At 40.1% G+C, this 15,000-nt stretch overlaps 1 protein-coding gene across 2 annotated transcripts in view; it reads right to left on the bottom strand.

The window, feature by feature from the left end:
• LOC138057377 (leukotriene A-4 hydrolase-like) overlaps positions 1-15,000 on the bottom strand; it is a 32,016-nt gene that overhangs the window by 6,758 nt on the left and 10,258 nt on the right. Inside the window, exons 5-17 of one of the 2 annotated variants that reach the window (XM_068903408.1) lie at positions 13,723-13,827; positions 12,589-12,641; positions 11,585-11,657; positions 10,714-10,866; positions 9,233-9,253; positions 8,298-8,368; positions 7,259-7,344; positions 5,908-5,933; positions 5,386-5,485; positions 3,467-3,570; positions 2,387-2,463; positions 614-668; positions 293-388 (exon numbers count right to left, since the gene is read on the bottom strand). In XM_068903408.1, coding sequence (XP_068759509.1) covers positions 293-388; positions 614-668; positions 2,387-2,463; positions 3,467-3,570; positions 5,386-5,485; positions 5,908-5,933; positions 7,259-7,344; positions 8,298-8,368; positions 9,233-9,253; positions 10,714-10,866; positions 11,585-11,657; positions 12,589-12,641; positions 13,723-13,827 — 1,020 coding nt within the window. Of the gene's footprint in view, positions 1-292; positions 389-613; positions 669-2,386; positions 2,464-3,466; positions 3,571-5,340; positions 5,486-5,907; positions 5,934-7,258; positions 7,345-8,297; positions 8,369-9,232; positions 9,254-10,713; positions 10,867-11,584; positions 11,658-12,588; positions 12,642-13,722; positions 13,828-15,000 lie in introns of both variants that reach the window. The other variant, XM_068903407.1, reaches the window with a different exon arrangement.

The following is a 15,000-nucleotide window of genomic DNA, read 5'->3' on the forward strand; positions in this document are numbered from 1 at the left end:
CGTTCGGCTTCGCCTCATGGGCTATATTGACCCGTGCGGGCTACGGGTCTAATTGTTAATAAATACAAAAGAATGGGAAGGCGGTCGCCATTTATGAAAGTGGCGTATAAAGAACTGAAAGTTTCTTTATGATGACGCCAGCTATGCGTCTGTCCTCTGATGAATCATAGGTGAGAACCAATCAAAATGCGAGCATAATTGAGCTTCTGTGATATAGTTTCGCTACTAAGAAGATCTTTGCGTACGAAGGAAAGACAAGGCAGCGTACAGAAATAACCCTCGATGTGCTCACCTTATCAACAACCTGAGCTAAGAACTCAACAACCTGAGGTGGTGAGAAGTCCTTGATGTCAACTTCAGAGAAAGAGTCAAGATCTGCCTCACTGGCCTGTGAACGAGAGAGAATAGGACCTTAAGCAATTGGAGAACGCCGACGTCTTTATAGTCGTTTCGAAAACAAGTTGTTTTTGGAACATTCACGAGTGCTACAAATGACAAAAGTTGGTTTAGTCCGTGGGGATAGATCATGCCGATTTGAAAAATTAAGATTTGCTGCCAATCCCTGAGGGTAGTAAAGAACAACGATACCAATTTGAATGTCAATTAGACCCACCTTTATCCACCTCTCGCACAGAGCAGAACAGGGATCTGTCAAAGTTGTGTCATACCTAACGCGAAATTAAGAGAAACAAATACATATTGATCGCCTGATTTCTAAGTACAACTGGTCGCGGCTTTTTGGAGAGCTACATGAGAGACCTTCATACCTCTCAGAGGAAACACAAGGAACTGAGGCAGCCACAAAGAAAACGTTCAAGCCAAAACTGTGCTTCAAAAATTTAATCTCAACCTTGCAAGGCTGCATGGAATTCGCGATTGTCCAAACCCTTCAATGTGTATTGTGTGCATCGGAACAATTCATGAAATAATTTTTGAAACATGCAGGAAGAAAATTATTGGCATCTGTCAATAGGCCATTTCCGAGTTCATGGCTGCCTCCTCTTCAAAGCGAGTCTAAGTGCGAAGTTTTTGTGAAGGTAATTAGTTCTACTTTAAATATGAATGAAAACTAATTGTCATAAGACAAACTTCGCACTTAGACTCGCTTTGAAGAGGAGGCAGACATGAATTCGGAAATGGCCTATTGATCAATCAGAGGTAGTTGTAAGTAAGGATATCCAAACAATATGTCTCCACGGCAGGACAGGAGTGGGATCTCGCCTCTTGTTGAACATCACTTCCATTGAACTGGTTAGTTTCGAAAAAACTATGGTACTGCGTCCGTGGGAAGTGAAACAGGAAAACCCCGTTTTATAAAACGAGTCGATAAAGTTAAAGTAACCACCGTACGAAAGATTTGTGAGCAGTGGTTTCGAACGTGAGCCCTTCGTCAATAGACCAATTTCGAATTCTCACGGCTGGACTGGATCTAGCATGAAATGGAGGCTAATGCAGGCAAATCCCTTCACACACAATTTAATTTGCCCGCATTAGCCTCCATTTCATGCTAGATCCAGTCCAACCGTGAGAATTCGAAAATGGTCTATTCGCTCTGCCGAAGGGCTAGTTGATCCGTCAATGCGCTTTGACAAAGGGCAAGTTCATCCGTCAATTCGCTCTGACGAAGGCCGGGCTAACTCTCTCTTTAACTAATTTTCATTGGTTGTATACGATAAAGGCAGAAGTCACTTTCGTTTTCGTCGGCAGTTCCGTCGGTGCACCCTTTGCCAGTGCTCCGTTTTACGGGTATTTACAGCTATAGCTACACGGATCAGAGAAAAGTCGAAACAGACGTTGAGGTCACCGAAGATCGAACCGGGGACTTCTTAATCCGAAAGCCACGCACTAGCCAACTGAGTTACTCCTGTTCCTTCGCAATAATACTAGTTCTTTTTTCATGAAACCTCTCATCTCGTCTTTTCTTATAGTCAGTATTGATCACAATTGAGGGTCAACTCCTTGTTTGCTTTCATTGAAACGAAGGGTAACTTTACTTCAACTTTGGCTCACCTAACGTTCGAAACCTATGATCAGTCGTTCTTTTCTTTGGAGACGACGAAAAGGACGCCTGGTCGTAGCTTACTAACGTTCATAACAGCGGTTCTAATTATCTAAATTTTACTAGTGATTGGTTAGTTGATCCGAAGCACTTTACTCCATTAGAAAACGTTAACGTGACCATAGAAAAAGCGTAATTACAGGTATTTCTGATTGTTTAATTCCAACCTCTTGGTTGACATAACCAAGTCACTGCTTGAAGTAACACACGACCGTAGAATTGTGAACACAACTCGATGTCAGTTGATTCTTAACCGCGAAAACTTCTTTTGATTGAAATTTACCCTTCATCACCCCACCCCCCAAAAAACAAAAAGGTCGTAGTCACCAGTTTATCACGTCCACAGGTGGGATTCCTGGTTTGTATAGCCAAGCATCCCAATCGACTTGATTCAGTACATCTTTCTGTGTAAGTAAAAGCAAGTGGTTAAGAAAGACCTACACTACCGGTGTCACAGCGGATTTGGACCCCTTCCCCCTTTCGCGGATTTGGACCTCCCTAAAAATAAGCGTTTGATTAGTATATATAATCGCATGGGTTCACATAAAGGGCAAAATTACTGTATTATCAATTGAAAGTAAAGGAACTTTAAAAAAGCAATGCTTTCAAATTCAAGAGTTAAAATTTGCACGTACAAAAATGTTCAAATACAAGAGTTAAAATTTGCACGCAGCGCGTGCTTTAAACAACTTTTACTGAAACTCAAGTCTAACTTCACTTTTTCTCCTTATTGAAAATTAATACGAGAATTCGCAATGCTTTACGAAATGCCACAGCGCGTGCTTTCAACAACTTTGCCTGAAGCTTAAGTCTGACTTTGCTTTTTTTCGCCTTATTAAAAAGATAGCACGTTATTTAGGCTTCTGTCAGAAAGGAGTTAAAATTCGCAACTACATACTATACGAAATGCCGCCACGAATGCTTTTAAACAACAAATTAACTGACCTAAGTCTTAAGTCTTAAGTCTCAAGTTTCCCCGATCCAAAATCTAACTCTGTATCGATAAACAATCAAATAAATAAGCTGTACTATGGGGGGTCTAAATCCGCTGGCGGATTTAGTCCCCCGATGGTCCATGTACCGGGGATCCAAATCTAGGGGGGTCCAAATTTGCTAGGACACCGACCTGCCGCGTATCATTTCCCGCCAAAACTTTCCCAAATATTCTGCCTATTCCGCGTGAAGCGTATTAGGTCATTCTGTTCATTCTGCTGTCGGGAGCAGAATGAACGGAATCATAGTATTCCATTCGTTCCGAAAACGGAATATGTCCCAAAAGAACACGAATACCGTCTATTCTGTTTATTCCTATTCCATCGGTAGCTCGCCCGTTTTTCGTCCTTTGTTTTCTTTTTCGTTCCCATTTCCGTTTAGTTTTGTTTTCCGTATAAAATTAGACCACCTCACCTTGTCGTGAAAATATCCCTCCAGATATGCTTTCCATTCGGAAGTTGTCACTGTTTGATACTGGTAGGTTTCCAAGTAAGATTTCAGAAATGGTTCAAACACCTCTGCAATGAAAAAAGATGAACCATACAATCCATAAAAAAACCACATTTGAATACAAGTCGGCTTTTTGCTGCCTGTTGACTTTTGAAGATTAGTGACATTGAGCCAGACATGCACATTTGCCCACTGAATAAATTGAAATTGTAGTTTTATTTTCAGTTTGGGAAGGGTAGTAATGCATTGGTGAAATAACTTGCCTTTCGCCAATTTTTTCCCGGATTAATTTAGTCATACAATCGATGAGATTGTGGGTTTTTGCCAAGTTTTCCCCTTTCACCGCTTGGAGCACCATTTTTTGTTTTGACTATTAAGGCCGGTACACACGAGGAAGCTTGCTCCCACAGCACACTCCTGCAACACGCTCCCGGAGCAAAGCTCCCTCGTCTGCACCAACGATTTCTAGCGAAAAAATATGTTGCGCAACAAAACGTTTGCTCCTGAGTTTTGCTCCCTCATATCAAACTGGTTTGATATGAGGGAGCAAGCTCCAGGGGCAAATCTGTTGCACGAGTCTGTTTCAGGAGCAAGCTCCCTCGTGTGTACTGAAATTTGCTTGCCGTGACATGACGTGTCTCCAGTTGGCCAATCAAATTGGCGTATTTCTTTCATCCACAACAGTTACCATTCCCCAATTGGGTTGTTTGTGTACTGGTTGGGGTACTTACCCGGGAGCGTGTTTCGGGAGCGTGTTTCAGGAGCAAGCTCCCTCGTGTGTACCGGCCTTTACGGTCCATTACGTTATGATAATACCGTCCGTTCAACTTTCATGCAAGCCCATACGCGAAATGTTGCACTGCTGGAACCCGCGTTTTTTTGGCGGGAAGTCGCATGTCCAGCGTCAGTAAACACGCAAAAATTCTGAAGGCAACCAAAAAACAAGCTAAGTCCTATTTTAATATGTTGTACAACGAGAAAAGACGAGAAATGCAAAGAGATAGAGAATAAAAACAGTAAGCAGGCGATGATTAAGCGATGCTCAGCGTGACTGATAGCACGAGAAAACGGGCGAAATATCAGTGAAAAACAACGAGAGAGAGCGAGAGTGAGCCAGAATAAAGAGATGGAATTAAAGTGACGAGCAGCAGAATAAAGAGCAAGCACGAGCACGAGAAAACAGGCTAATTTATAGTAACGAGCTGCCCGGCCTCGTTGTATGGTTAGCTGCTTTCTTATAAAAATATCCAAAAACAAAAACATAAATAAATAACAATTGAGGAGCTCCGCTTTTTAATAGGATTGCCTAAATATATAACCATATATATTTTACGAGAAACTGTATAAGAACTGTTAAAAGAAGCATTTTAAAATTTTAGATCAACGCAGTTTATATGAACGTTACTCGTAAAGCAATAAGATCAATGAACGAAGTTGACTCGATGAACTTTTAGTCGCCCTATGTAAAGGGGTCCGAGGCAGGTGACAGTCGGATTCCAGATCGCAGCCCATGGATTCCGGATCCCGAGTCGTAGATTCTGGATTTGAAACACACGGGTTCAACCGAAATGGATCCTGGATTCCATCGAAATCCGTGGATTCTGGATTCCATACAATGGATTCCGGATTCCTTCACATCGGTCGATTTTAGGCTTTCGTTTGGATACTATCGATATATCAGCAATGATCTTCAGTGGTTGTTTGGTTGATCCAAAGCACTTTATTCCAACTAAAAACGTTACGTCTCGAAGAAAAAGATTAATTTCAGGTATTTCCATTTCCAACCACTTGGTCGCCATTTATAACCCATTTACTGCTTGAATATAATAATTTGTAACCTGGTCCTCCAAGTATCTGCTCCAAGTAGTACAAAAAGCAGGAACCTTTTTCATAGGGCACACTGGAGAATGTGTCATCTGGGTCGGTGTCTTTAAGGACCTGCACAAGTTGTGTGGCCGAGCTCTCAGGGGGAAACTGCTTGAGCTGGTAAAAAAAAAAATGGCAGAAAAATGAGTAAAGATGTCTGTGAAGCGAGGACTGAGGACAAGTAGGAGAGATGGGGGTGCAAATGTCGGAAAAAGTCTGTTACGAGCCTAGAAGGCCCATCAGGCCGGCGCTTATCTCCGGTTTCTTGTAGCATGAAGCGACTTTATGACCAATGGGTTAACGTCTTACTTGTTGAAGAGGGGAGAACACTCGGCCAATTTGCAATCCCTAACATATTCTACAGCAGATATAGTCTGGCAAGATGCCTGTTAATTTACAATGATGCCAACTGACAAGCTCAACCTTCAACTAACGATCCGACATTGCTACCTACATGTTATTAACCCATGGCGATTCTGCAACAAAGACCGAAGGCCAAAAAACTGTGGACCGGAATTTGAACTTCAAATTTAACTTACCGCATCTTTCAATGTTTTCCATCCCCCTAATAATATAGAGCATCAAACGAAATTATAAACAACAGACCAGGACTGTGTAAAATTGCAACAAATTCAACATATAAATCATCAACTTCTAAGTTCTTAACCAGTAGTGGTACCTCATCAACTAGACTTAAATCTAGATTGGGACCTGAAAGGATTAATACAAATGCGAGCTAACTTGGAGTGCAACTTGTTCCTTTTTTTTAAGCATACGATTAATAGGCCTTTTCCGAGTTCATGTCGGTCTCCTTTTCAAAGCGAGTCTAAGTGCGAAGTCTATCTTATGAAAATTAGTTTTCATTCATATGTAAAGTAGAAGTAATTGTCATCACAAAAACTTCGCAATTAGACTCGCTTTGAAGAGGAGGCAGATAGGAACTCGACAATGGCCTATTAATTAATTACAAAATTTTTAGTGCAATCAAGCAAGAGAAGAGACTACAACTGACACTAACAAAAATGCTTAGATAGATGTGTGGAGATAACATCCGGAATGAAAGGATCAGAGGAACAGTAAAGGTCAGATCAAGAAAGACAGGATGCAGGAGAGCCTGGAAGATTGTCATGGCTTATGGAAATTGAAGTGAAGGAGAAACAGGAAGAGGAAGCCGAAACAGTGATAGATGGATAATATCAAGAAATATCTCAGGGCTAACGGACTTAAAGGGGCTATGTGACACAAAATAATGCAAATTTCATGACAACCAAAATGCCCAAAAGAATTATATACTTAAAGCTGTTGAACAACACAAAAGAAATACAGAAAAAAGGAAACAGAAGCATGGATGGACACAAATTGCGTTTGGGTAATCTGGCGCTTTTAAAGTTTATGGCAAATCGCCTGGCGGATAAAGGTTGTTTTTGCTCGGAATCATCTTGTTTGTGATACAACGATAATGTTATCAGCAAAGGAATTCCACATTACCATTTTCGACTTTTAAACTCGTGATTAACTAAAGATTTTCCCTAACACCTTATAAAATAATGCGACAATTAGCCTCTTTAAAGGCAACGAGTGGAGAAATCCGAAGCGAGTGAAGACGACTCACCAGGAATGCCAACCCCACGAACAATAAAGTGGGAGATGGTATCCGCGAAAGAAAAAGAGGTAATTACTAACATTTTAGTCTTCTGGCTGCCTATCACGTAATCTCATGAAAAATTAGTAAGTTCACCCAGTCGACACAGTCTAGATATCTGGTAAGCATACTGTTATAGACCTTCTACCTTCATACTGTTATAGACCTTCTACCTTCAAAGAGTTTCAAATGAAAATGGATGATATTATTCATTTTACAATTTTGTTAAGAATTGATTTTGGCCTTACCTATGTAAGCAAAATCCACCATCTTTTCACCTTTTCTTCGTCCCAAAATTTTACGCTCAAGAAAGACAGTGAAACCTTCATTTAACCTACAGAAAAATGTCATTTTTCAAGGTTGATATCATCCTACTGTATTTAATGGATATCTTAGGACAATACTAGCAAAGCTCTGGTTATCGAAACTGTTTCATGTGAAGATCCTAATGTGATAAGTGAACATCATCGTCATTATAAATCAGTTGGAAGCAGGTAATAACTACGGGTGTACGATTGCAAAAAAATCTCTTGAAGACCTTATAAACGCCAAGAAAATATTAATCCACCCAGACCAGTCGGGCCTCCTTCCAAAGTCTTCATTTAAATAAATTATTCACAAAAGTGTCCTTGCCACTAAACTTCTTCACTAGAAAGACTGTATATATAGTGTCTGCCAGGTTAAAGCTGTCATGGCATGAAATAAAGACTAAAGGCCCGTGAAAACGCTCGCAACATTGGTGGGCCCAACATGTTGCGAGCGTTTGCACACCATATTGTGTGTTGTTGCGTGTTGTTGCGACTTGTTGGAAGTTGTTGGATGAAGTTTGAAACTGGTCAAACTTCAGAGCCAACAAGTTCCAACATTTCTATTGTTTCGCGGTCAGCGAAGAGTGGCCCAACAATGTTGCGTTCGTTTGCACAGCACATCCAACAATGTTGCGCCGGCGCACGCGCACTTCATGCCACGTATCCACACAAATACATGCGAACAAGAAATCAACATGGCGTTAGAGATGGAAAACGTCCCAGAGTCCTTTGTATTCTCATCTAAAGACCCAACATGTTATGACTTGTTGCGAGCGTTTGCACACATCGGCTAACATCGCGCAACAAGAGACAACATTGTTGGGCCCACACAATATGGTGTGTTGTTGCGAGCGTTTGCACGAGCCTTAAGGTACATGTAAGGCTTAGTCAGGAAAATTAGGTTTTGTCCATTAGCTGTCTGCTGGCATTAATTTTGTCTTTCCCCAGTAACTGAAATTGAACAGTTGTAAGCTCCTACCAAAAATGTTCCCAGGTTTGGTTAGTTACAAGATTGCCTGTCCAACTGTGTGCAATCTCATGCGCAACAACCTGATGGATCATAAAACAGAACCAGAAACCCATAAGGGTTGAAACGTGTAACGCGCGTTCACAGCTTCCGAATATTCAGTGCGAACTGATTGGTTGAATGTTTCAGTGCTAAGTACCATATTTGGAAACCCCTCGCTCTTGTTGTTCCAAATATGGTACTTAGCAAAATGAATATTCAGAAGCTTGTTTCCCAGAACAGAAGGGGCTGTTACACGTTTCAGCTCCTCATGTCATTTTGTCTGAGTTTTAAAAGGTCTCGAGTCGGTGCTTCGTCAATGTGGAAATTAAAAGAAACTTAAAGGAAGGATGTCGTTTGTTGTGGTTTCACTCTACGTGCTGTCGCTACTCTTTAGGCCAAGTCGCTTGTCGGAATTTACCCTGGCAGAGCCTCATTAGATGCAAGCCCAATTTTGGTATCCAACACAAACTGTCCCTGTAAGTCTATAGTAAGCATTTCCTACTTTACCTATTTCTAACAATAAGGTTAGGGTAAAGGTTAGCCTTATTTTTACGTCAGGTATCCTAACTTGAGGATGAGTATTTGGGGGACACTCGGTTGTGACGTTAATTGTCTGTATTCCGATGTCGAAGTTAGGGAAAAGAGCTAGGGGACACTTTGTGACGCTTATTGAAATTGTTGTGCATCTAATTTCGTGCATTTCTGCACGTATCTGGTCATTTTAGTCGACCATGTTGTTTCTGACGACATCACAGGTGCATAAAACAAATTTGGAATTTATACATGAGGGAGGCAGGGGGGTGGGGATAGCATATAATGGAAAAGCTATTAATTAGGTTTGGGAATGGTAAGCAACACAACTATAACAACTGGAAATAATTTTAATAATAATTATTATTACTTACACTTGTGAGAGGACGGCCACCCTGCAAGAATTGGATAAACATATTAAAATGTTAATAAAACACAGGTCAGAGTTGTTGTACTGTAGTATCAGCGACAAGGGACCCCCATGGGTTTGTGGGCCAATTAATCCTTATTTCACTTTGTGGCCTTACAGTGTGTATTTAAAGTATATATACACACTAAGCATCACAAAAAAAGTCCTCAGAACTGCACTCTCCTGGCCCCAGTTGTTCAAAAGATGGATAGCGCTATCTGCCAAATAAATCACTATCCATTGGTTTTTGTTAGGTGTTTATCTGCTGGATAGTGATTTATCTGGTGGATTGCGCTTATGATGATCCGTCGTTTGAACAACTTGGGCCTGGATGATTATTCTCAGATTTCATCAAGGTATGATCATAATTATTCAGGGTTCTTCATAATTATCTTCCCTTTAAATAATTAGCTCCTGGGAGTGAGACTGAACAGATTTTACAATGTCTAATGCCAGACGATTTTACTTGTCAACTGGGAACATCCTAGTGCACCCGAGGGATCATCGGGTAATAACCAGTCAAAAACTACAAATGAATGTCCCCTCCATTAACCCATTGATGCCTGGGATAGCCAGCATAGCTGGTGGTATTGTTGGCGAGAGTGGCAAATGCCATGCAATGGGGAGTGGTACTGTGAACAGTACCCCACCCCATTCTCCTTGCCAAAAATACCACCAGCTAAGCAGGCTATACCTTTGAGTGTCAGATACTTCCCGCAACACACACAGCACCCCACCCCATTCTCCTTGCCAAAAATACCGCCAGCAAGGCAGGCTATACCTTTGAGTGTCAGATACTTCCTGCAACGGACACAGTGCCCCACCCCATTCTCTTTGCCAAAAATACCACCAGCTAATTATAAGCAGGCTATACATGGGAGTGTCAGATACTTCCTGCAACACACACAGGGAGACAGTGTGGCCGAGTGGTTAGGGCCTATGCCTTGAGATCCGGAGATCCCCGGTTCAAGACCGCGTTCTAACCACTCAGTGCATTTGTTTCAGGTAGTCCCTGGTTCAATTTCCTGGCCCACTCTAAAATAGCCAACTGGTTTGCCTCCCGCCAGTTGGGATTCTTAAAAATTGTATATATTCAATGCTCGGAGATATTAGCTACTAGCTACTCTAAAAATATGAGGGTAAACAAAGTGATTATTATTATTATTATTATTATTATTATTATTATTATTATTATTATTATTATTATTATTACAGCACCCCACCCCATTCTCCTCGCCAAAAATACCACCAGCTAGGCAGGCTATACCTGGGAGTGTCAGATACTTCCCGCAACAGACTTTACTCTGTCTAACGCCAGACAATTTTACTCATCAACTGGGATCGTCCAAGGGAACCTGAGGGGTCAATGAGCCAAAGTACACCTGACTTCAGTTTTCCTTTGGTACAAAGATACATGTGAAATATTAATAATAACATTTTGCTCACCCCTTTTCCAACCAGCAAAGTAGGTGTCACAAATGTCAAGCATGGATTTTCCATTCCACCATACGGGAATGATGGAGGTAGAATCAGCAAGTCATATGTCCCCCAGACATACTTAAATGTTATTTCTTCGGCAGTGGCAAGCTGTGACTCAACCTGTCAATCAAGTCAGCGGTCAGAGGGTATACTTGAAGTAAATATTAAGTAAATTAAAACTGCAGTGAAATAAGGCCTTAACTACCAATAATAAACAAATTTTTCTTCTTCTTCTTCTTCTTGTTCTTGTTCTTCTTCTTCTTCTTCTTCTTCTTCTTCTTCTTATTATTATTATCATTATTATTGTTATTGTTATTATGAAAACAATTCAGTGTTTGGCCTTGTAATTCAGTGGATGATGCAAGGGACATACTGTAGATCTACTTGTAATCTGGAGAGTATGGAAATTTCAATTACCATCTTTGTCACAATTTTTTTCAGCTCTTTTCTCGAAGGAGCCCATTTCCTCTCTTGTGCTAGCAGTCAAATACATCTATACCACAATATAAAGGATTATACCACCAGAGCTTTTAAGTAAGCCAACCACTCAACATTAATTTTTTAAGGGTAAACATACTACTTTTTTTGCTTTTGTCTACGTACTGTGTGTATTCACAGGTGGCATTTAATCGAATAAATATATGTACATGTACCTGTAATATTTACATAACATGTTGGGGTACATTCTTCAGCATAATTTGACAAAAATCTAAATGTTGAAATGACTGAAAGAATAAAGTAGTTTGGAAGCTAGGACATGATTAAGAAGGGGTAAATTAAAGGGTTGTGGGTATTGCAGAGTGGGGCTTTTGTCTTAAATACTGACACGTATACTCACCTCAGCAAACTCCCAGGCACTCACATCAAGCATTTCTTTCTCTGTCCACACTTTAGAACGGGGACCCACTTCTCTGAAAATAAATAATAATTATATGAACCACTAACAGTCTCTCATTAAAAATAAGATTAGGGGATGCAGACAAAATTATCAAGAGTGAAGATTCTTTCATGTTCTGCTCACAACAAACCATAGCCAAATTAAAGCAGGTTTTCATATCATTCCATGCAACAGAATGTCAGGAGTCCTGAGTAACAATAGTCAAAGACACTGAGATAGGATGAAAAGAGAGGCAGAAAATGTTTTTTTCAAACATTTTTCAAGGAGCAGTCATGGCTCAGTTGGCTAGTGCGTGGCTTTTGGAGTGAGAGGTCCCCGCGGGTTCCATCCTCGGTGACTTAAACGTCTGTTTCGAATTTCCTCTGATCCGTGTAGCTATAGCTTTAAATACCCATAAAACAGAGCACTGACAGAGGGAGAATGGGTAAAGGGCGCACTGTCAGCTTCCATTGATACCAGCCTCATAGCTGAAGGAACTATCGACGTTAAATAAAGTTACTTTACCTTTTACCTTATAATGGTATTGTTTTCATCCTTTTGTGCACAACTTTGAACAGTTAATTGAATAAAGGGGATGCCCATAGTTTTTTTTCTCCCATTGACGAGTAAATTCATCTGGCGTTAATAGACAGAGTACATGTAAAATTTACTAAGTCTCACTACTAGGAGTCAATGGGATAAATTTGGTGTCAAAAATGCTAAAGAAATAACTGAAAAAGGAAAACGTATGCTTATCCTTTGTACTTCACGTAAAAAACTTAACTGACATTGGCTGGCCATGGGGGCAGAGGGCAGCAGATATCGATGTTACAATTATAATAACAATAATAATAATAATAATAATAATAATAATAAATTAGTCAAATATTTAAATAAATAATCTACCCGGTATGTATAATCATGTACATGTATTTATTTATGGAACAGAATATGGTTTGACTTACTGGCAGACTAAGGCAGCAGCGACAAGAGCAATAAGATAGCTTGGAATAGCAACCTCCAAAAGGAGAACACAGAAAATGAAGAGTCAAACAACTTAATAGTATCAAGACTGAATTGTTTTTTACAACAAGCCAATCATTAACAATAATAATCATTTACCACTAGCTTAATGTTTCATTATAAAATTCCAGCCAAAACTTACAGCATCCCAGTTTCATTACAAAACTTACAATGTAGACCCCTTGATACTACATTAACTGTAATTTGGTATTGGGCTGACTATGAATAGTAGCTGGAAGCCAGATATTTTGGCCAACTATTGCTGTCAGAACAACTACTGTCAGTATCTACACCAACAGAGTTTGATAATGATTAAACTCAATGCAAAGGTGAGCTTAGCGTATAGGTGCTTGAGAGAGTCATGCGTAACATACATTATCCACACAATGATGGGCAGACATGGTAAGCATACCACAGTCCACAAACCAGTGGCACCTGTCACATCGATGCAGCAGTCAATGGAATACTTATCAATCCATCCCTGCCAATGGGAGAGGTGGGTGGGAGCAAAATTGACGAGCCCAAAAAGTAAGTGCACTTAAGATTAAAGATCTACGTGTATGACAAGTACTATCAAGTATTCAGCTGTACTAATACTTTTCACATGACACAGATCCAGGGCGCGACGAAAGTGCTGTCCGATAGCCCCGGGCTAGTGGAATAACTTGTCGGGCTAGCGTTTTCTTATCGTAGCTTGCCCTATGGGCAAGCACCATTGGTTCCTCTTTTCTGATGATAACTTGAGCTTTTATATCAAAAAGTGTGTAGCAGAAAGCTCCTGGGAGAAAATGATGATGTTATGAGGCCAAATTATTGTAGCATGACAACGTTTTGCACCGCGTCTCCGTAATGTATGTCACAACTTTTTCTGCTTACATAAGTGACCGAAATATATTTTATAAACAATTTAATTTCGGGCTAGCTCCTCAGACCTTCGGGATAGTAACCTCAAGTAACAGCTTGCCCGAAGGGCAACCTCATCTTTTCATTTTCGTCTCACCCTGAGATCGTATAAAAATCATGTTGTTAAAATTATGAGAAAAGGTGTTTTTTTTTTAAAAAACTAAAGAGAACACCTTCTGCGTGAAAGTATAGACCATTTTGTCTGTCTGCTGAGGGTGGGGCTTGCTTCCTGTTCCTATTGCACTCATTAAAGCCACAAGATCCTTTGGAACGGTTACCTGATAACGAAAAATGAGGAATTAAAACATTATGAACCAATCATATTGATTTGTGTGATTGCAGAAACATCAACCAATCCGAGCCTGAGGGTCAGATCCTGACCCGGCGTCTGCATGAAAGTGAGTTTCAAGTCCAAGGTAACCAGAGGTTTTTCTCTTCTTGCAGCTTTGCGACTCGTTTTCACTGCTTCGCGGCTCAAGAAAAACCTCTGGGACCAAGCTAACTCGGATCCTAGGAGTCGATGATGTTAACCCATAATTATAGACTCCTGAACCACAGCACATTGATGAGTAAAATCATCTGGCATTGGACACAGTAAAATATGTAGGTCTTAAAATCTTAGGATTAATTAAAAAGGGTTTAAAGCTGACTTGTTTTCCCTATTCCACTCAGTGTGGCCCGTGTTCGATTCCAGACTCGTGGCCATATATGAGGGTTAAGTTTGTTGTCAGGTTCCTTACTCTGCTCCGAGAGGTTTTTGTCCGGTTTTTCCCGTTTCCACAAATACCAACATTTATAAATTCCATTTCCATTGGAGGCAGGACCTCCTTGAAAACCACTTTCAGTTGAGTGCATGGAGCTTCCCGGGTAAATATCATTGCTTATTTGTTTCATTTATTATATTTATTATTGTGTTGTGTCTGGCTCCAGTTGTTTCTTATCTTAGTTCAATTGACTGCACAGAGTTTTATTCTTTTGACCTAACAGACCGGCATTACTAAACCACGAAACAGCGAAACAGCGAAACAAAACACTAAAACACCATGACTAATACTAACCGACAAAGGTTGGATTTGAGATTAAATATCATTGTAGGCCTAATTATGCCTAAAACATTATTGCTCCTAATTCATTGAGATTAAGATTAGGATTCAGATTAAGACTGAGATTAGGAGCTATAACGTTTTATGCCTAATTAGGCCTAAAACAATGTTTAATCTCAAATCCAACCTTTGTCGGTTAGTATTCAATGTATGGTGGGGTCATAAATGGTGTTTTGGTTTTTTTTTGTTTTGCTGTTTGGTTGTTTAGTAATATCCCTAACAGACACAATAAAAGAGAAAAAGAGCTGACTGCATACTGAGCGAATGTGGCCTAATATTTTTTTTTTTTTTTTTTTTTTTTTTTTTTTTTTTTTTTTATTATTTATTTATTTGACCTTCCCTGCGCTA

The sequence above is a fragment of the Montipora capricornis genome, chromosome 7 (genome assembly GCF_036669925.1).
Source record: "Montipora capricornis isolate CH-2021 chromosome 7, ASM3666992v2, whole genome shotgun sequence".
Lineage (NCBI taxonomy): Eukaryota > Metazoa > Cnidaria > Anthozoa > Scleractinia > Acroporidae > Montipora > Montipora capricornis.